This window comes from Myotis davidii, unplaced genomic scaffold (genome assembly GCF_000327345.1).
Source record: "Myotis davidii unplaced genomic scaffold, ASM32734v1 scaffold1065, whole genome shotgun sequence".
Lineage (NCBI taxonomy): Eukaryota > Metazoa > Chordata > Mammalia > Chiroptera > Vespertilionidae > Myotis > Myotis davidii.
Genome location: NW_006297281.1, coordinates 615,829 through 638,549, shown reverse-complemented (window position 1 = coordinate 638,549; position 22,721 = coordinate 615,829). Strand labels below are relative to the sequence as shown.

The 22,721-nt window shown below is 45.9% G+C and overlaps 1 protein-coding gene across 1 annotated transcript in view; it reads left to right on the top strand.

The window, feature by feature from the left end:
- The window catches only part of VWA3B (von Willebrand factor A domain containing 3B), a 127,820-nt gene extending 113,422 nt beyond the window's left edge, over positions 1-14,398 (top strand). The window contains 7 exon segments of the mRNA XM_015570022.1: positions 3,993-4,104; positions 7,641-7,765; positions 8,889-9,026; positions 11,094-11,194; positions 13,339-13,611; positions 13,738-13,763; positions 13,766-14,398. Coding sequence (XP_015425508.1) covers positions 3,993-4,104; positions 7,641-7,765; positions 8,889-9,026; positions 11,094-11,194; positions 13,339-13,611; positions 13,738-13,763; positions 13,766-13,839 — 849 coding nt within the window. The 3' untranslated portion in view covers positions 13,840-14,398.
- The last annotated feature ends 8,323 nt before the right edge of the window (positions 14,399-22,721 follow it).

Here is a 22,721-nt window from a genome sequence, read left to right as displayed (position 1 = left end):
CCTGAGGCACCCCTGCTGGAGATGAGCTGCTGGTCTTCAGCTCTCTCCTGCCCCCGGGGTCTCTCTTCCACAGTCATGGCTCTACCCTGAACAGGTGTGGGCTGGCCACCGACCTCCGCATCTGGAGAGCCACCTGGAGGCCTTATCAGTGGGGTCCAGGCAGGAAACAGACTCCCCTTCAGTTGGTCCACGTGAAGAAACGTTAGCGAAGGGACTTCCTGCAGCAGTGGAGGTAGGGCTAAGGCAGCCCCGGGGTCTGAGGCCCCCAGCAGTGGCAAGAGCAGAGAGTTGAAGGGGCAGCAGAAAGTAGTGCTGCTGGGGTCCCGGCAGCACTGGTCCTGAGCAGGGGGTAGAGCTGGAGAGACAAGGCGGGAGGTGCACAGAGACAGTGCCCAGCCTGTCCCCACACCCTCTGACCTGCCTCCCAGGGCCTTGCCCCTCCAGAAGCAGCCGGCTAGGATATTGAGAGAACCAAATCAATATTTGGAATCTGGAGAAAAAAGGGGTTAGGTAAGTTAGTTATGTGATTACCCTCATTTAGAATCTTGAATGTATCTAGGCGTAGGTCCTTTTAATGGCTTCCCTGTTATACTGATGAAATCTAAATGGGAAAAGACCTTTCTGGTTCAATGTGGTCATCTGTCTGGAAGAACACTGATTATCTGCTGGAGGCAGAGAGGCAGTCTGGTGGCTCCGTGGCCACCGGCAGGTGCCTCCCAGGTCGATTGGTCTTGGCTGTGAATCCTGGTGGCATGAAGCAGGTGGCTGTAGAAGTTAGCTTTATGTAAAGGTAACCTTCATGGAAGTTTACCTTTAGGTAAAGGTTTTTAAGTAACAATGATTTAATTCATCTTGTTCCAGATTCTCAAAATTCTAAATTCTATCTAATTAGAAGCTTTACGTGGGTCTGTGGGAAACTTTATGTGGATCCTATGTGACTGTGGTATGGGCATCTCTGTGGGTATGATGACAGAAAATTGTGCTACTCACGGTCATAGTCCTGGCTGGCACATTTCCCTCAAATTGTAAAAACCTCAGACAGTTTACACAAGGGCTGACAGTGGTCCCTGCAGGGCAGGAAGCCCTAGTATGGCTGGACTCTCCTGGACAAAGGCGTGGAGAGCACTTAGGTTATACCCTCGTTTTGCATTTGCAGAAACTGACTCTAGGGAAGGGTAAAAAGTTGCCCCAAGTCCCACAGCCAGCAGGCAGCACTTGATCCGGCCCCTCCTGCCGCCTGGCCCAGGCTCCTCCCTTTGAGGCCATTTCCGACTGCCGGTCACTCTGAATCTCCCGTGGAAGGTGTGACAGGCCAGGAACAAGCAGCTGACATTCACCATATACCAGTGATGTCGACTGTCCTCTGACATACTGACTACATTAGTAAAAATAGGATGGAGGTACCCAAGCAAATCCGGCTAAATGGGAGCATCATAAACAAAAGGGGAGTGCTCACCTGGCATTCCGTCCGCGTCTGCATAGGCCGACATTTGATCAGATCCCGCGGTTCCTTCAAGAGACCACCTCTTGGTTCCCACTTCTTCACCTCTGAGGACCTGGCTCCACGTGTCCATCTCCCAGCAGATCGGCCGGGCCCCCACTTGTTCTGATGAACCTGTGCAGCGCATCCAAACAGGCCCAAATGATGGATGCTGCACCAGTCGCAGCAGGCGCCCTGGAAGTGGGCCCGCTCATATCCTAACTGTACTGGAATGAATAATGGCCAAGAGCAAATGGTGTTGAGACCACCTGAAGTTATTTAAATTTTATAGTCAATCGCCTCATACATTAGAGATTTGCTTAAGTGGAGTCCTGTAGATGAACTCATAAAATATGCATTTAACACTTTATTTATGGTGTAACCATAGCATTGCAAAAAAGTAACCTCAAAATGCATGTGAACACGCCTGCTGTTGGCTTTCTCTCATGGAGAAGAGGGACACTTGACTGTCTGCAAAGAGAAGCTGGAGAATGATGTTGCTGGGCAGTCAGATGGAGGAGGACTAATTTCTTTAAGAAACCCAAGAATTAATAAATTAATGGTGAGACAGGGAAAAAATATTTTTTTAAAAATCTAGTAGGGAAAATCTCCAGTTTCTGCAATGTAGTGATTTGAAGGAAAAGGCCTATTTGGTTTATCTTTTTCTTCCTATTTCTTTTTTTAAATTTTTTAAAATTTTTATTGAACTTATTGGGGTGGCATTGGTTAATAAAATTATATAGGCTTAAGATGAAGAATTCTATTATACATCATCTGTCTATTGTATTGTGTGTTCACCACCACAAACCAAGTCCCCTTCCATCATCATTTATCACCCCTTTACCGGCTTCTACTCCCCCCCACCCCCCACTCCCCTACCCCTTTTCCCTCGGTAATTGTCGTGCTGACGTCTGTGTCTATGAGGTGTTGTTTTCTTTGCCTAATCCCTTCACCTTTTTCACCCAGCTCCCTCCCCGCTCCCCTCTGACAGCTGTTCTCTATGAGTCTGTTTCTATTTTGTCAGTTTATTGAAGCTTCTGTACTCATTCGCTCCATAGCCCACTGTGTGTAAAATAATGTGAGCATTTTCTAGGAGCAAACCATAAATAAATGGCTGTCTATTTTTACTTCCTTTAAAAACAACAACAACACAGATTTAGAGAAATACTATTTTGACAACCTAAAACTCACCTGTTTCAATTCAGTGATTTTTAGTAAAACTGACTGAGCTGTCAACCACCACCACAATCCAGTTTTAGCACATTCCCATCACCCCAGAGAGACCCCTCATGCCCATTTGCAGTCCATCTGTTTGCACCCCCACCTTGGATAACCATTAACCAGTACACATCTCTCTCTCTCTCTAAAAGCCTAAGCGACCATTTGACTGTTCAGCCATTTGACCATTCAACTGGTAGCCATGCCACGCACTGACCACCACGGGGCAGACGCTCAACTCACAGGCATGGAAACATGGAACAGGCTGATGAATCGCAGAGGGAGGGCGGGAAGAGATTAACCAAAGATCTAATATGCATACTAGAAGCCTGGTGCATGGATTCATGCACCAGTGGGGTCCCTCAGCCTGGCCTGGAGGGATCAGGCCGAAACTGGCAGTCCAACATCCCCCGAGTGGTCCCAGATTGAGAGAGGGTGCAGGCCAGGCCGAGGGACCCCACCGGTGCACAAATCCGTGCACTAGGCCTCCAGTCAGATATAAATGGCTGGATAATATTCATTGTAAGGATACACCTCTGCTTTTTCTGAATCTGCCTGGTGAGTTTGCCCAGCGAGAGAGAACTGGGCTGGGCTGGGCTTTGAAGGGGCATCTAGAATAGGACGGATCTTGCTCATTTTTAAAACCCCTCTTTCCTCTGTGTTCTTCTGATTGAATAATTTCTGTTGATTTGTCTCTTCTGTCATATCAATTCTACTATTAAGCCCTTCCAGATATTTTTCACTTCTAAAATTTTCATTTTGTAATTTTTATAGTTTTTTTAAAAACTATAAAAACTATTTCTATTTCTCTGCTGAAAACATTTTTTCATTCATTTCAAAAGTATTTGCTTTACGTCATGGACTCTGATTGTTGGTTTAAGTCTTTATCTGATCATTACAACACCTGGGTCATCTCAGTATTGTGATCTATTGATCGCCTCATACCTTGAGAACTGGTCATATTGGCTTGCTTTTCTTGTCTGTTGCATTTTGGATTGTATAATGATATGTTGAATATTACGTTTTAAGACTCTGGATCCTATTTCAATTCTCTGGAAAAGGTTGGCTTTTTGGTTTTGTTTGGTTTTAACAAAATCTGATTATGTTCAGGCAGCAAGGCTCTCAGGTCAGTTGGGCGAAAGCCTGTTCCCAGCAGCGGAGAGCAGGAAGTTCCAGAGAGAGGGCACAGCGCACGCACGTCCCGCACTCCCCTGTGAGGCCTGAGGCGCCTGGGCCTGCGACTGTCACTGTCTGCACTGACTTTCCTTTCAATTATAATCTTTTATCGTTTTAGCCACAGAAATTTCAAGGAAATTCAACAAAGAAAATCAAATCCAAAAAATTGCATCACCTCAAAGGCCAGAGGGTTATTGCAAGATGCGACGCAAATGGCTTTTATTTCCCAGGTAGATATTTTATTTTGTAAGATTGCTTCGTTAAAAAATATGCTATCGGGGAGGGGACCAGCGGTTCTCAAACTGCGCTTTCCCCAGAACATTGAGATTTCATAGCCGTACTAAGATATTCCACTTCTAAAATGAAATAGTGATGGGTTTCTCCCCATGATTTGCGGGGAGGGAGGGAGAGCCAGAAAACACATTTACTTCAATCCCTCATTTGTTTAGCAAACAAATCTTTACTGCACATCTACTGTGTTCCATGTATGTAATATTCCTAAAGTGCTGTTCAAACTAGTGTGGTGAGCAACAGATGGAAACTCTTATGTTCATGGGGGTTACATTCTAGTGAGGGAGACGGACAAGCAACCGGACACATATGTAGTGTGTCAGATACAGTGCTACAGAGAGAAATCCAGCACGCAGGGGTCGAGGTGAAAGGGGCAGTTCTAACTATGGTGGCCCATGAAGAGCTGCCGGGGAAGGTGATGAGTGAGGGCCTGAAGGAGCAGGGGCAGGCCATGAGCTTACCTGAAAGAAGAGAGTTCTAAGCAGAGGGAACAGCGGTGCAAAGTCCTGAGGCCGAATGCACATGGCACATTGGAGGGAGAGGCCGTGTGGCTAGGCCTGAGCGGTTGGCCTAAGAGCTCCTGGAGCAGGTGATCCTAACGGCACCAACCAGGTACGTTCATGTGAGAGCTTTGCGGACAGTGAAGGTAACATGAATGAAGATCTAGAGGTGAAGAAAATATTTCATGTCTGGAGAAATAAAGCAGATATGGCGGGAACTAGAATGCAAAGGAAGGGTAGGAAATAATGAGGCGCTTCAGAGAGGTAAATACGGGACTGTTTATTAAGGGTCATGTTAAGAAATGGCAATTTTGCCCTGGCCGGGTGGTTCACTTGGTTGGAATGTGGTTTGGCACACTAAAACATGTGGGTTCCATTCCCAGTCAGGGCATGTACCCAAGTTGCAGGTTTGATCCCTGATCAGGGCGCATTCAGGAGGCAACTAATTGACTTTCTCTCTCTCTCTCTCTCCCTCCCTCCCTCCGCCCCCCTCTCTAAAATCAATAAGTATGCCCTTGGGCAAAGATTTTTTCAAAGTGTAGATTTTACTGGGGAGCCACACTTAAAGCAGGGAGACACAGTCACATTTGGACGAGTCTCTCATTGCCGTGTCAAGAGTGGCTGAGGATGGCTAGGATGTCGCTCAGGTTCCTGGCTTGGGCCATAAGTAGTGACACCTACAAGCCATGGGAGTGTGGACAGGGAGATAATGAGATGTGTCAGCAACATAATGAATTGGAGGCGCACTTCTTTTGTGTGATGTCTCAATATCTCTATCTCTAGACAGATTTTCTCTTCAGACTCAGGGTTAAAGGAATAATTCTTTGTAATGTTTAATTAAAATCTTATTTTTAAGTAAAAAACGGCTTCAGCAGAAGTTTGGTTTCCAGCAGGCACCTGTGTAGAACTGACAACTAAGACATTTTCTCTGAAATTTGCTAGATGTGCTTTGGAGTGGGTGGGATAAGTGTGACTGTGATCTGAGCGGCTGAGATGAGCTCATAGGCTAGGACAGAAAACCCCTTTGCAGGAGCAGGGCCTGAAAACCTGCCATTCCTCTGGGGCGCTAATGTGCTGGGCGGTGGTTACAGGAGCCACCCTGCTTGGTCCTATGATCTGAGCCGGGAGAGGGGTCCAAAGCCCATTTGGCCCGTGAATGAAAATGCTGACAAGGACTGGATTCCAAAAGGCTGGATTAAGAGCTTGGGATCAGTTTACTGGCCAGGGTCTCAGAGCAAAGTGGATTGGCTCCAACGTTTCCGCAGCACCCTCCCCTGTGATGAGAACATGCTGAGCACTTTGCTGCCTGTCTGGGGAAGTAGAGGAAACAGTTGACACATGGCCGCCTGCAACGCCAAGGCCATGCGGGCAGTGATGACTGCCCTGGGGGTTGGTTTGTTTTAATATGCAGTTAGAGGCAGAGAGCACACACTCCTCCTAGCTCCATGGGATCGGGCTATTTGAGAAGTTTTAATCTGTGATTGTGATTAAACTCAAATAAGTCAGTTCAGAGGAAATAAACATTTGAATTTAGTTGTAAAATCCGTGACTTTGCTTAGTGGCCAGTTAGGAAATGTTGCCTAGGCCAGTTGAAATGGTGATGCATGGGTACCCGAGGTGCTTAGCTTTTGCTCCTCTCCCCACTAAAGTCAATGAATCTTTTCTTTAATTGAGAATTTCAATTCTACTGTGATAGTTATTTTTATAAAAAACTAGTAGCCCGGTGCATGAAATTCATGCACATTAAAAGGGAATTAATTAGTGGAAATATTTTAATATTGCTATTTGCCCTTTCTCTATAATAGAAGTGTGAGAGATGAAAGGAAATTAGTAAAATGTATATGAAAATAATATATAAATTTATTAATAAACAGCAACAAAAGGATATAACAACAGAGGCATGATATAAAAACAACAAAAACATGATATGAAAACAACAGTGATGCAAACAATGACTGATAAAGTGATTAAACTTATTCTAATATCTCCCTGTACACCACATTAAGAGTGAAAGCGCTTTCAGAGTGCTTGACTAATTTCCCTTGTGCTGAAGTATTTAGAACTTAAACATCACATGCTTTCCGAACTCTAGAGAAAGCAACATATAACTGACCATGTGCGAAAATGGGTTCAGGTAGGAATATTCCTTCTCTGTCTAGAGTTTGTCCTTGTGCTTTATTAATAGTCATCACAAATGCTGGCATCATGGGAAGCTGTCGTTGAATCAATTTAAATGGAAGGCCAGTGTCAGATGGGGACAAATAATTCTTGGAATCAGAACAACCTCTTTTTTAGTTTGGCAGCATCCATTGAATCGATGGAATCATCACTCAAATATGTGTGAAAATCTCCATTGAGCATGTCCAAAATGTCTTCATTTAATTTATGAGTGTGCTCATTTTTTGGACAAAGAATCACATGTTTAGATATATTTTTAAATATATCTACAGATATACTATTTTCAAAGGTAGCTTCAATAATAGATCCATTACAAATCATTTCATGGGGGATTTCAATAATATCCATTCCTAAATGAAAACTGCTATCAAGTTTGCCATCTCCAAGTTTTACTAACCATTCACTATAAGCAGAATCCTCTGATCTCATATTTGTTGTAAAAGACAACTTTCTGAAACATCCCCAAACATTGCAGTACTTTAAACTCGTTTGTACTATGGCCGATCGCATGTATGCAGTACAATACTGAGACACTGTCGAAAATCCCCTCCAAGCAGGGTGACGCTGGGTGAGTGGGCTGTGCATGCTCTGGCCCCAGCTCTGTGGTGCCCAGGCCAGAGCATGCCCTTCCCCGCCTGCAGTCTGCACCCTAGCCCCACCCCCCGGAGGCATCCCTCACCATCTGGTGAGTCGTCCAAGAGGCAAAGTGTGACAATTAGCCAGTCCACAGGAGGGGCAGCCCAAGGCAACAGGCTTTCCTTGTCCTCCTATCATATCTTAACTTTGATTCCTTCCAGGGGTCGTGAAGAAGTGCCTAAGCCCCACCCATGCACTGGTGAACTTCAGGTACGGAGACACCAGGGTGGTGCCTACCTCCTTCATCACGCCTATCGGGGGCGCCATGCCCTGCCCGCTGCTCCAGGTACTGGCTCCAGCCCCTGTTCCTGAACCCTTTCACATTCCCAGCCCTCTGAGGACAGGCTGCCGTGCTAGGCCCTTCGCTGCACTCTGGTTGGGCTGGAAGAGGAATGGCCCTTTTCTATGACCACTTGCCTAGAGATTTCTTTGTTCATGATCCTGATCTGCTAACTGCCTGGCATATAGCTCAGGACTGCACCGGCCACTTTACAGGCCATAGATGGTCAGGGAAGGGAGTGGCTGAGGCTATTTGTGCTCTTGAAACTATAACTGCAAACTATTTTAAATAGTTTTTCTTAAAAAATATATTTTTATTGATTTCAGAGAGAAAGGGAGAGAGAGATAGAAACATCAATGATAAGAATCATTGATTGGCTGCCTCCTGCATGCCCCCTACTGAGGATTGAACCCACAACCCAGGCATGTACCTGACCGGGAATCAGACCATGACCTCCTGGTTCATAGGTCAATGCTCAACCACTGAGCCACACCAGCCGGGCTAAATAGTTTTGAAGCAAGGGCAGAGGTCATGCTTTCCTTGACAGCCAGGCCAGAGAGTAGCAAGAAAACCCCAGAACTGCAGTGCCGTGGGTTTTGGAGAGCGTGGAGGGAAAGCACCGAGGGAGACACTTGCAGGAGCACCTGGTCGTGTGGCCCCACCTCCCCTGCCAGACCCAGGCGCTTGTCAGCGTACGTCCTTCTGGTGGGATCCTGTCCATCTGACAAGTGCCCAGCAGCTGTGTCCCTGCCCAGGACTTCCTGTCCGCTGGAAGCGATCTCCATGCCCCTTTACCCACGGAGTCCTCCGTGTTTTCCGAGCACCGCGAGCAGGCCTGTGTTCCTCTCCCCTGGGTCTTCATGTGAGGCCCTGCAGGCCCTTCCCACCTGTCCTGGGAGGATGTTTCCAGACCCCTCCCAGGCCCTGCTGCAGTGGGGCTTCCTCAAGCCAATCACTGCATTCCAGGGTGGCCAGTGAGTGCAGGAATTGTGGAACTATTGGCTCTTTCTGAGAAAAAATTATGTATTTGAAATTTAGAACCCTGGGTGTTTTAAAACACGCTTATATTAATACTGTCTAGAAGGCCGCTAAGCCAAGTGTTTTCTATGAAGCATGTTCTCATCTACAGGTTGGAGATTATGTATTTGCCAAGATTGTGACACCCAATGGATTTGACTTCTATGTCCCTGCCATTGTCATAGCACTTCCGAATCCGGATGTGGTCGAAGATAAACTCTACACGGTTTTGAAGTGTAACAACCGGAGAGTAAGTAGAACTGGTTCTGGGAAAGGGCTGTGTCGCCAGCAGGAGCCGCTCCCTCACCCCCTCTCTGCGGGCCGCACCTAGCTCTTTCCTGGCCCTGCCAGGTGTCCTGAAGAAATGGTTTCCCAGCTGCATCTACTCCCCCTGTGGTTTGGATTCTGCCCACTCAACACACAAAAGCTGCCCTTACTACTGGAGCCACGGCCTCCCTGCTCCTCACGGGATGGCCTTTTGGGCTCCCGTTCTGCCTCCTGCCTGGGAGCTCCCTTGGCTTCATCAGGTCCTTCTTGTCCTTACAGCTCTCGCTCTCGCTCTCGCTAGTGCTCAGGAAGCTCCTGCCTGGTGCTCCCCTGCCGTCCTCCCAATGGATCTGTCCTAAACGTTTCAGAAAACATCCATATCAGTTATGAATCTGATGATGTCATTTGCCTGCCTGATGTCCCCTCCCCTCCCCACCCCCACACACTTTTCATCAACCTCAAGAAAAAGTGCAGCTTTGGGGATGTGAAGTACAGCACAGGGAGCATCGTCAGTAATATTATAGTAACTCTGTACGGTGCCAGGTGGGGACTGGAAACATCGGGGTCACTCTATAAAGTGCAGGATTGTCTGCCACTATGCTGTACGCCTGAAACTACTACAAAATAATATTAAATGTAAACACTAACTGAAAATTTTTAAAAGAAGGAAAGAAAAGAAAGGAAGAAAGGGAAAAAAGGAAAAAGGGGGAAAAAAAAGCGGGGCTCGACCGACACGTATCTGGCTGCCCTGTGAGCTGGAACACAGCGGCCTTTCCTGCCCCTGGGCTTCCGCTCCTGGACGGCCTTCCATCTTCTTTCCACAAAGCAGCCTCTGCCTCGTTGTGCCCCCCTGCTGAGGCCCTCGGGGGCGGGGGGGGGGGGGTCCCGCCCACTGTCCTCCCTCTTCCCACACCGGCTTCCTTGCCAGCCAGCTCCCACCTCCTTCAGTGCAGGAGCTGTGGCCTGGGCACCTTTGCACCATGACAGCCCGTGGGGAAGAGAAGGTTCTCACAATTGCTTTTCAAATTGTTTGAAGAAATGATGTTTCTAATAGGAATAACTTTGCTTGGATGGACTACTTACTATGCTCGGAAAAGAGACTGGTGAGCAAACAGGAGCAAATGGAATCACAGACGCTAACTTGTTTAGGCCTTAGTATGTGCCACAGGTGCTGCTCCAAGTGCGTGGCCCGCAGCGGACCGCTGAGAGCCCAGAACACTGTGATGTGGGACCAGTCGCCCTATCTTCGGACAAGGAAATCGAAGCAGAGAGGTCATCACACACGGGCGTAGAACAGGCAGGCACAAGGAGGTCTGGCGCTCAGGCTGCACGCTTGCCCTCTGCGTCTGCCTGCTGCTATGCAGAATGAAACATCCAGTCAATTCTGGATTGAAGACCGTGAGCAAACAGCAACTGAGCCAGTGGGCCCAGAGGCACTGAAAGCAACCTGACAGACAAGGAGGAGAAAGGGTGCCTTCTCCCCAGCCTGAGAGAAACGGGCTTTCCTGGGGCTGTTCGACGACAGCACAGGGGCCGCCAGAAGGGCACTGGCTGGCGCTGCTGTGGGATGTCTCGCAGGCAGGAAAGGAGGAAGCAAATCCAGGGATGACTGAAGAGACCTCCCGGCACATCCCCAGGGTGTGGCATGGTCAGGGCATGGACGCTGAAAACAGCTCTGACGGAGATGCTGGGAGACTTATGGGGCTGACGGTCAGCACTCATCAAGGGGCGGTGGTGACAGCTTATAAGCCCAGGAAAGGGATGGCCAAGGCCGAAATAAAGATAGGACGGTGGTTATGTGAGAGGATGTGTGTGTGTGTGTGCATGGCTGGACTTGGCAAATGATCCAGGGCATGGAGAATGACAGAGAGGACTCAACAATGACTTTTATTCAGCATGTAATTATCAAGTGAGGCTCTGTATCTAAACCGCACTCTTAAGTATCACTCTAAATAGGATAATGGCTAGTCGCTATTACAATGGGCTGAGCTGGAATAAAATTGCATCTGAACTGTGGACATCTCTCAGTTACTCCTTTGTGTTATTGCAGGAATTTTGCCCACGAAATGCACTTATAAAGATCAGCCAGAACAAGTATGCTCTCTCTTGCTCTCATATAAAGTCACCCCCAATTCAGGAGGATCCCAAAGTGTAAGTGGACCCCACTTTTTACTTCCTGAATTTTATTCATAACTTTGCACCTATAATCAGTTTCTAGGTTGAGATTCATGATCTCTAAGAACTCCGGAGGAAGCAGAGGTGGGCAACTTATTGCTTAAACTGTGGTTCCATGGTTATTCTTTATTCAGTGTCACACTTTTTACCTCCAGGTTATTTGTCTATCTGGTTCTAATCTCAAATCTAACACTATTTTGCTGACCTTTCAGAAAAGCATTCTGACTTCTGTCATGAAGATGAAGGAATTATTCTCCTTTTATTTGCAAGGATTCAAGGCATTCTTTCTCCCCAGCCCTTGGCAACCACCGTCCTACTTCCTGTCTCCATGATTTTGACTACTGTGGGAACCTCACATAAGTGGAGTCATACAGTAGTTGTCCTTCTGTGACTAGCTCGTTTCACTTAGCACAGTGCCCTCATGGTTCATCCATGTTGAAGCAAATGCTAGACTTCCTTTCCTTTTTAAGGCTGAACAAATGTCCCATTGTATGTGTAAACCATATTTTGTTTACCCCTCTCTCTGTCTCTGAGCACTTGGGTTGCTTTCACCTCATGGCTATTGTGAGTAAAACCGCTATGAACAGGGGAGGCCCTGCTTTCATTCTGTGAGTATATAACCAGAAGTGGAATTGCCGGTCACATGGTAGTTCTACTTTTAACATTTTGAGGGACTGTCTACTGCTTTCCACAGCAGCTGCTCCATTTTACATTCCCACCAGCAGTGCACAGGGTTCCAGTTTCTCTATGTCCTGGCCAGGACTTGTTATTTTTTAGTTTTATTTATTTTCTTTTCAATAATAACTATCCTAATGGGTATGAACTAGTCAAGCCAGTTTTTCATCTTTCTTGGAAACTACCTCCAGAGTTTTTGAGCTTGTCTTTGAAAAGTATCACATGTGGTAAATCTTGCTCCTTTGAAGAGGGATTTGATCGATGGAATTTTCTGTTTAGAAATAACTAAAAATTTTTCCCATCCTATTAACTTTTTCTTGACAATTTCCAAAAGGATCTGAAAGCAGCCATAGTCAAAGTTTTTTAGAATGAAGGCTGGTGGTCAAGGTGGCAGATGCTGATTATGGGAACAAAATATGGTTTAACAAAATATGGTCTTAACTTACCCTGAAGGCTCTGAAAAAGCCAGTTCTCAAATGGTGTGCCATGCTGGCATGGCTGAATGAAGTCAAGGTATTTGTTCCCAAGTTGCCTTCTTTGAAAGACATTTCTGGATAAATAAATTGCCCAGTATATTTCCTCTGTGTTTTTTGGTACCTTTTGACCAACAAACACCTCTCCATTTCCCCCACCCTGGCAACGACCACTAGATCATGCAGTATTTGTCTTTTTCTAACACATTTCACTTAACAAAATACCCTCAAGTTCCATTCAAGTGGTTGCAAGTTGTAAGATTTCTTTCATTACTGCTGAATAATATATGTATGTGTGAGTGTGTGTGTGTATGTGTGTGTATGTGTATTCATTCATTCATCGATGGACACTTAGGTTGCTCCCATGTCTTGGCTACTATAAATAATTCTGCCATGAACATAAGAGTGCAGATATCTCTTCAAGATAGTGATTTCATTTTCTTTGCATAAATACCCAAGTGGAATTGCTGGGTCATAAGACAGTTCCATTTTTTTTAATACTAACATTTACTATTTATTTATTTATTTATTTAAATTCTCCCCCAAGAATATTTTCCCATTAATTTTTAGAGAGAGTGGAAGAGAGAGGGAAAGAAAGAGAAATATCGATGTGAGAGAAACACATTGACTGGTTGCCTCCTACACACACCCCGACCAGGGCCCAGGCCAGGGAGGAGCTTGCAACCGAGGTACGTGCCCTTGATGGGAATGGAATCCGGAACCCTTTGGTTCACATTCTGATGCTCTATCCACTGAGCCAAACCAGCTAGGGCATGGCAGTTCCATTTTTAATTTTGGGGGATGCTCTATACTGTTTTCCATGGTGGCTGCACCAATTTACATTCCCACCAACAGTGCACGAGGGTTCCCTTTTCTCCACATCCTCGCCCACATCTGTTACCTCTCGGCTTGGATCTCTCTGTAGACACAGCAGCCGTGGAGGCTGTGGTGACCCCGATTCTGTCTCTCTAGGGAAGACGTGGGCATGAAGAACTCAAGCTTACTTACATGGCCAGTCAGGGAAGCTGGCACCACCGACCTCCGGGAGCTGAGACAGGAGAACCTTAGAAGAAAGAAAAAGAAACCCGCCAAGAGGCTGCCTCTGCAGGAGGCGGTGTCCTCGGATTCAGACGACCCTTGCCATGGCAACAGGTCCCAAGAATCCTACCCCTGGAGACACCCCGAGCCCAAGGTGGGAGGGGGGCGACATTGTTTATCTCCAGAACACCCAGAAATCTCTCAAGAGTGAGATCACCCCCCAGTTTCTGGGCCAGTTTAGGTCTCAGTACAGCCAAAGCCCTAATACCTTAAGTAATGCTGACACCACTTCCCCAGAGGAGGGTCGAGGCGCAGGGTTTAGGAGTCAGCCAGCGGAGTCATCTCTGCTTCACCTCCACCTGAGCAGCCCCGCCCTGCACTCATAGAGCCTTCCACAGCAACAAAGGGCTGAGGATTGCCGCCAGGAGACATTAAAGCAGTATAGTAGCAGCTATGGTTAAGAGAGCCAGCGTTCCTCCGGGCCCGCCCAGACCTCAGCCCTGACACTGTGGACCTAGCCCCTCTGCTGAGGTAAGGCCGCCGCCTGCATTCCACCCCGCTGCCCCTGTCTGTAACCAGGTAGACTTCTCTGCCTCCCCCACCGGGATCTCCGACCTATCGGGGCTTGTTGGTTTTGGCTTTTCATTTCTTTGTCCTGTTCCTTCCCCTGTCCTTACAAAAATACGCTCAATCTTCAGGACTCTCCACACCCGGAAGTTTAATCTGATAGACTACTGTGGTAGCATTTTCAAAAATTTTAGAAGTTAGTTATAATCCAAGCCTGAAGTCTTGTTTTAAACTGAGTATCTCATATGAATTAGGGATTTTTATCATTTAATATTAGGACTGAAATTAAGACTTAATAACTTGTATGAGAGCTACAAGACTGAACATTTCCTATTTTATTGTTTTTATTGAGCCCTTCCTAATTGTTTTTGTCTGTAGTCTGTTGTAGGTACCTCTAATTGAGCGTGGAACCAGAATAAAAACTTACATTGGAAACATTTCAAAGTTACTGGATTATGAGATATTGCTTTCTTTGAACACATTTTAGCAATAACATACAAAAGTATTCACCCCTATTCATTAATTTCTTCATAAAATTAGTTTTAAGTAATTTAAAAAATGAAAAAGCTCATTCAAATCACTACTAGTCAATAATAGCTTTGGGGCTAGATAACCATACGATACAGATTATTAATAAGACAAATATTGGATGCTTTTTGCAAAAGCGTAGGCAGCATTCCAATACTCTAAAAATTTACAACATAATTAAAAGTGATACTCACATTCCAGAAAGCTAAAAATCACCAAGGTATGGCAAAGAAATTAAAAGAGGAATCCACTTCCAAAAATGTGTTAGAAAAGGGACATGAGCTCAGCATCAGGCCAAAAGTAGGAATGCAATGAGGAAGGAATTATGGAAATGGACCAGAACAAGGCAGGGAGTTGTGGGAGGCGTACTGCCACCCAGAACCTGGAGTTTCTCCCAGGCAGGAAGGCTGTGGAGCCCAGTAGAGAACGGGTGGGGCAGGGCAGAAGCCATTCATTCAGTCGCTGTAATCATCATGCCACCTGCAGGCCTGCACGCATCCATGTGGGCCATTGTGCATCCATGTGGGCCTGCGTACGTCCATGTAGGCCTGCCTGAACTCCTGTGGGCCAGCATGCATCCATGTGGGACTGCGTTCATCCATGTGGGCCTGTGTGCATCCATGTGGGCCTGCATGTACTCATGTGGTCAGTGTGCCTCCATGTGGGCTGGTGTGCACTCATGTGGGCCAGCGTGCACCAATGTGGGCCGATGTGCACTCATTTAATTATTCAACAAGCAACTGAGTGCTTGTGTCAGGCTCCAGGGAGACCTCTGACTTCTGGAAGGTGGGCACCTTCTATCTATTCTACCTTTCTTCATCTCCACAGCTATCTATTCTACCTTTCTTCATCTCCACAGAACTGCAGGGATGAAGGACAGTGGGACAAAGACACATGATAATAGTTTGTTAGTAAATCTTCACAGAGCATGGTGTACTCAGTGACATTAAGTGACATGTGCTGTCCTTTGTTGATAATGCCCAGCCAATGTGCTGGGGGAAATTGCAATAACAACGGTGTATTTGCACTTCCAGCCAATATTTTTTAAAATATATTTTTATTGATTTTAGAGAAGAAGGGAGAGAGAGATAGAAACATCAGTGATGAGAGAGAATCATTGATTGGCTGCCTCCTGCACATCCCCTATTAGGGATTGAGCCTGCAACCCAGGCATGTGCCCTTGACTGGAATTGAACCTGGGACACTTCAGTCTGCAGGCCAATGCTCAATCCACTGAGCCAAACCAGCTAGGGCAACTTCCAGCCAATACTGAATAACAAATTGAATCCTCCTCCCCCACCAGAAAGAAATTAGAACCTGACAAAATGTATTTAACAGCTGTTTCCAAAACATTGGGCACAGGCAAAGATCTCTGAGAAACAAAGACGGCAAGAGAGATGCTAGGCCAGTGGTTCTCAACCTTCCTAATGCCATGACCCTTTAATACAGCTCCTCATGTTGTGGTGACCCCAACCATAAAATTATTTTCGTTGCTACTCCATAACTGTAATTTTGCTACTGTTATGAATCATAATGTAAATATCTGATATGCAGGATGCATTTTCATTGTTACAAATTGAACATAATTAAAGCGTAGTGATTAATCACAAAAACAATATGTAATTATATATGTGTTTTCCTATGGTCTTAGGCGACCCTTGTGAAAGGGTCGTTCAACCCCCAAAGGGGTCACGACCCACAGGTTGAGAACCGCTGTGCTAGGCTGTGGCTTGTGCATCTGTATGCACTGCCTCAGGTAATTCCTGTTTGACTGTCACTGAACAAATGTGCATCTTTAGCACGTGCCAGAAATAACAAAAGGGGTTCAAGCTGTAAAAATAATCATAATCGCTATGTGTCCAGATTTGATGGCCACCTTGTGTAATTGGCACAGAACTATGTGGAATGGGTATAGGGTTACTCCCTGAAAGAGAGAAGGCACTCTTATCAGACACAAAGGAACAGACATTCAAGAAGAGACTGGATGACCTCTTGAGTGGTGTATAAAGATCCATGCATCAAGTGACCGAGTCACCAACATTGCCTCTTAAGTCCCTTTTCAACTCCAGGAGTCAATGGATCAATGACACAGTCCATTATCAGCTCAGAGCATTTCCACGTAGATGTACAGTGGTCCTTAAAAAAGGGGAAGGGAGGGAGGAGTTATGGCCAACACAATTAAACAAATGAAATTAAAAAAGAAGTAAAATTATATTTGCATGTGATAAAAGTGTACCTCAAAAACCTGAAAGAATCTATGATAGTGCTAATTCATACAATAAAAATAACTCAGAAGGTGGCAGGATAGAAATTTAATATACAGTAATCAATAGCTTTCATGCATACAAATAATGATAGAGAAAACCTCATCTATAATAGCCACAAAGAAAATGTAGTCAATTTTCATTATTCTTGGCAGTTCTGTTCTCCCAAGTCCTATGTAACACTGAATTCGGCAAATATCAGGTCATGGGCCTCAGGAGAACAGGTTAGATGCCTGAAGGCCTCTGGTCACATCATTTCCACCAGTGGATCAATATGTGACCTTGGTTGTGTGTTTCTGTTTAAAGGCACCTCATTTTATTAATATACATACTCATATGTATTGTTAACTCATTAACATAGAACTCATGGCCAGTAGCACTGTGACTCATGCCTGAATGAAGCTCATCTAACACGACACTTCTGGGTGGCACCTCACAGCCTCTTGGCACAGAACACTAGGTGGCACTTCAACACAACCCATGAGGCCAGTGAGACAGCAACCTCCACAGGAAGCACTCAGTATGCCACTAAAGAAAAGGACAGTGTTTGACACAAAGAGCTGAAAGAAGAAGGCAGAAAGGCCAGTCAGTTTTCAACAGTCTGAGCATATGGATATCTGCAAAACGCCTTGACTAGTTAAATTTTTTCCTTTTAACATTTATTGAAAGTATTACATAGGTCCTCCTCTTCCCCTCATTAACCTCTTCCAGCCTGCTCCCATCTTTGCCCCCGACCCCAGGCCCTCACCACCCCATGTGTCCACAGGTTATGCATACATGTACACAAGTTCATTGGTTGATCTCTTCCCACCCTCCCTCCCCTGCCTTCCCTCTGAGGTTCAACAGTCCGCTCATGCTTCTATGACTGGGTCTATTGTTATCATCAGTTGATTTGGTTCACTAGGTTCTACATATGAGTGAGATCATGTGGTACTTGTCTTTCTTTGACTGGCTTATCTCATTCAGCATAATACTCTCCAGGTCCATCCATTCTGTTGAAAATGGTAAGAATCCTTTTCTTTATTGCCATGTAGTTCCATTGTGTAAATGTACTGTAGTTTTTTTATCCACTCATTTGCTGATGGGCAGTTAGACTGTTTCCAAATCTTAGCTATTGTAAATTGTGCTGCTATGAACATAGGGGTGCATATATCCTTTCTGACTGGTGTTTCTGATTTCTTTGGATATATTCCTAGAAGTGGGATGACTGGACCAAATGGGAGTTCCATTTTTAATTTTTTTAGGAAACTCCATACTATTTTCCACAGTGGCTGTACCAGTCTGCATTCCCACCAGCAGTGTGCCAGGGTTCCCTTTTTCTCCACAACCTAATCAACACTTGTCATTGGTTGATTTGTTGATGGTAGGCATTCTGAGAGGTGTGACCTTAAGAACCAGCTCTGGGGCCAGCCTAGCCCTATGGTGGTGGCCTCCTCTCCTGCCCACTACTCCTCCCTTCTTGTGGAAATTAAATGAATTGACAAGTGCTTTGCACAGTGTGTGGCAGAGTGCGAACCTGTTGACTCATTACCTCCAGGGCTCGGGTTTTCCCCGCCTCTCTCTCTAATTAACAAGCAGGGCTCATCCGTATAGGATTGAAATCTATGAAAAGAGAAAGCCTTAGCTCTCCAAAATCACACAGCTATTGGTCTGTCTGATAGTGATAAAAAATTCTGTGCTATCTTTGTAATAGGCTGGAGGCATAGCCCAAACCTGTTGAGCTCACTGGGGAACTCAGGGAACATGGCAGGGTAGATCTGGCTAGAAAGATAGTGGGGACCTGACCCCACAAGGTGGTCATTGGTGAATAGCAAACTGGCCATTTAGTCTTGAGCAAGCTACTCCCCACTCCGGGCCTCCATTTTCTTCTCTCTTCAGGGGGCAGGTGTGAGGAGTGGTCAGGCCCATGAGAGGAGCTGCTGCCTTCAGTGACTCCTGAGAACCTCCCAGGCTGTCCTCCTCCAACCTCTCCCCCATTCTTCCTCCACCACCAGACTAGCAGCGGGGTAACCAGGGGCTTACACAATTCACAGAGAAAGTGAGCTCGCACAGGGCAGGAGAAGATGGCGGAGATACCATCACCAAGGAGCGGGGAAAGCTGGTGTGGGAAGGGGTGGAAGAGAAGTGAAAAGGAGGGAGAGAAATGAGCAAGAAAAGATAAAAGACTGAAACTTAAAAATGGAAGGAATGAAAGAAAAGGAGGAAGAGGCAGAAGAAAAAAGATAAATTCCTTTTGTCAACTGATGGTCCATGATCGTTGGCGCCAACAAGAATCTGCTATTTGGGGTGCGGTGAAGAAGGAACCTCTAGTCAGTGCAAAACAGCTCAATTGTGATCCAGCACAGCTGTGACAAGAGCAGGCTGTGCAACAACTCAACTGTGAGAAAGCACAGCTGTGAAAACAGCAGGGGCTGTGAAAACAACAGGCTGTGGAACAGCTCAATTGTGAGAATACAACAAAAAAAGCACAGCTGTGAGGAAGCCCTGAGGCCAGGCCACTCTGGCTAGACAGCTCTGCACTGGCCGCTCCTCCTCGGTCAGTCTGCAGTGGTCTGCCCCACTCTGCTCTGGTGAGACATCAGTTTTCAGTTCAGCCCGGGATGTGCAGTCTCCTAAAGAAAGGTAAAGTGCCCTCTTAGACCCGTGGTTCTCAACCTTGGCTGCACATTAGAATCACCTGGGAATCTTCTTAAAATCCCGATTTCTGGGTCTCATCCTCCGGAAATTCTGTTTCCTTGTTATGGAGTGAGGCCACAACATTAGTAACAAACAGAATTTCCAGAGGATGAGGCTCAGAAATCAGGATTTTAACACGTTGTTTGTGGGTAGGTAGTTTTTATCGCGCGCCATAGGGGAGCTGGCTTATCTATATATATAAAAGTCTAAGTGACGGGCAATGACCACCAGGGGGCAGATGCTCAATGCAGGAGCTGCCACGCTGCAGTGACTTGGCAGCAGCGGTTCTCAGGTGACACACCTGGAACCAGAGAGGAGGGAACCCGATTCCAGGATGCGTCACCCAAGAACTGCCCTCTCACAATCCAGGACCCCTCAGGGGATGTCAGAGAGTCGGTTTCAGCCCAATCCTTGCAGGCTAGTCTGAGGGACCCCACCGGTGCACAACTCAGTGAACCGGGCCTCTAGGCTATATATATAAAAGGCTAAGCAATTATCCAACCATCCAACCGGCCAGTAGGTATGACGTGCACTGACCACCAAGGTCTGATGCCCAATGCAGAAGCTGCCGAGCTGCCGTGACTTGGCAGCAGCAGTTCTCGGGTGACACATCCCGGAACCAGAAAGGACGGAGCCCAATCCCCGCAGACCAGGCTTATGGACACCACCTGCTGAGGGACCCTGCTCACTCCAAATATGCCCTTCGAACTGATGTGCCGCCCCAGGTGTGGGCAGCCAGGGAGGGACCATGGGAGGTTGGCTCCAGGGCATGTCCGGCCTGTCTCACCCAGTCCAGCCCGGCCAGCCACCTTCTAATGACTTTCCTTTCAATGTGCACAAATCCGTGTACTGGGCCTCTAGTATAGACACAAGTCCCAATCCTGGTCCCTGATTGGTTCATCCTTATGCAAATGAGGACTCCAAATCCTCAAAGTTTATTGGTCCAAAGGCATTGTCCTCATTGGATAGAATAGAGCTGCTCTGGTTGGTCAAAACTGTGTATCTCTGATTGGATGGGGAAAGTCTCAGTTCTATTGGCTGGAATAGGATTCTAGGAACTTCTTTATAAGGGCTGCGCAGATGACAGGGACACAGTGCAGGCAGGCAGTTCAGTGCAGGCTTCCCCGTAAAGTGCAGTTTGTGTGAGAGGCCCCTGTGGGGAAATGGCTGCTCGGCTCTGGGTTTGTTTTGTTTTGTTTTGTTTTGTTTGAGCCCAGTTAGCAACTGGGAACCCTTCTTAGTAAATATCTTCTTTCTCAGGGTCCACACTTTCTGTAGCCACTTGGGAAAAAATTAGAATTAAATAGGAAAGAAAAATTCAAAAGCTACAGTCCACAACGGGTCAAATGGAAATAGGAAATACCCTTATCTCCTCTAAAATATATTATTCATTGCTCTGTGTCACTGCGGATGTGTGTGCTGTGTCCACTCGTGGATAAGTGGGATACCCTTGCATGATTTAAACATCAGATCTTGTGAAGAATGAGCTGGGTGACATCATTCCAGAGGGTCTGAATCACTTCCCCTGGAAAGCCTTCCTCTGCCACGACTTCTTGTTGTGACATCAGGGTCAAAACAAACCCTGTTCCCTTCATCAGCAGCTCTCAACACCCTAGTGCACGGGGCCGTATGTAAGTTAGACCTGGTCCCGTGCCCCTGAGAATTTTCATGTCCAGCAATGAGAGAGGCATGATAACCAGCATCTGTGGGAGGAGAAACAGGTGGCTGTAGGGAGAAATGACGGCCTTCCCCACTGAAACCTGAGCATTGCTTTCTCAAGGCACTTGAGCATGCACCGTCCCCGTTATCTATGCTGTGGAGGGAATCCCCCTCCTCCCCAGTTGCATCCCTGGAGCTTGGTGCCCAAAGCCAGGACTCACACATTTAGCAGGTACACGCTGAGCTGCTATTATGCGCCAGGCTTTATTCTGGGCACTAGGAGGTATAGCAATGAACAAAGGAGACAAAGACCTCTGTCCTCATGGTGCTTACAGACTATGGAGGTGACAGAAAGCAAATAAATAAAATATACAGCATGTCAGATAGAAATAAGTCCTGTGGAGAAAAATAAAGCAGGAAAGGGAGACAGTGTGTGTGGGTGGGATGGCATAGGGCCTTGAAATTTTGAGCAGGGTATTCAGGAAATGCCTTCTTGAGAAAGTAATATATGAGCAAAGACATGCAGGGGGTGCGGGAGGGAGCCACATGGATAACTATGCCAGACAGAGGGAAGGTCAGGTGCAAAGGCCCTCATTGCTGACCAACAGTGCAGCCACCAGAAATAGCCTGCGAGTCCTCTCCTGCGTCAGTGTCATTGCAGCATCCTCTGCGTCGCTTCACACCCTGCTCACTGTAAGGAAGAAATGCTTAAAGTAATTATGCAGAGCAGGTATTAAAATTTGGAGCCCAGAGGAGATGAACTGATAACTGAGATGGCGTGTTTCAAGAATGGGGCGTCGTAGGCAATCCAGTATTCTGTTAGCGGACCTCAAGATAAAAACGAAGTGGGTACCTTTTTTTTTTTTTAACAGATGAGGCACTTGTGCCCCACATTAAATTGCTCAAAGTTACAGAGCTTTTAAGTGAAATTGTCTAGACTTTATATCAAAATAAGCCCAATTGTATTAAAAAGTTAATTTTAAGAAAAAACATACAAACCATAAAAAAAGAGTAGACATCATATATGTAGTGGAATCATGCATTCTAGGCTTTCAATGAATTGAATGAATCTCAGTGGGAAATGTTTGCAAGTCTCTAGAATAAATATTACCATAACTCAAATAAAAAGGCAGACAGACTGGGGGAAATAATTTCATCAAATATACTAGGGAAAAATCTCTATCTGTGTTGCACAGAAGCTCATGAAAACTGAAGGGAAAACCATCAACTTTCATGTAAATGGGCAAAGGGCATGAATAGATGATGAACAAAGAGAAAACACAATAAACAGACATAAGAAAAGGTCTGACTGATATGCAAATTAAAACTGTAATGGGTAGAGTTTATGCATGAAATTTTCAAAATAAAATAAAAATCTGGTGAAAAAGAGATGGTAGAACTGACAAATAGATGACAATAGAAATTGCTAAAACTTCTCTTGAATTCAGATGTCATATTCCTGAAATAATCCTACTTCTGGGAATATAACCCAAGGAAATAGTTACAGAAAATAGAAAAAGGTTCTATGCATGTGTTTAGGGCAGTCATTTAAAGGATTGAAAAGTGGGAGGTAACTTAAATGTACATTAAACGGTCAGCAATAGTGTAAATCATTCTATTAAT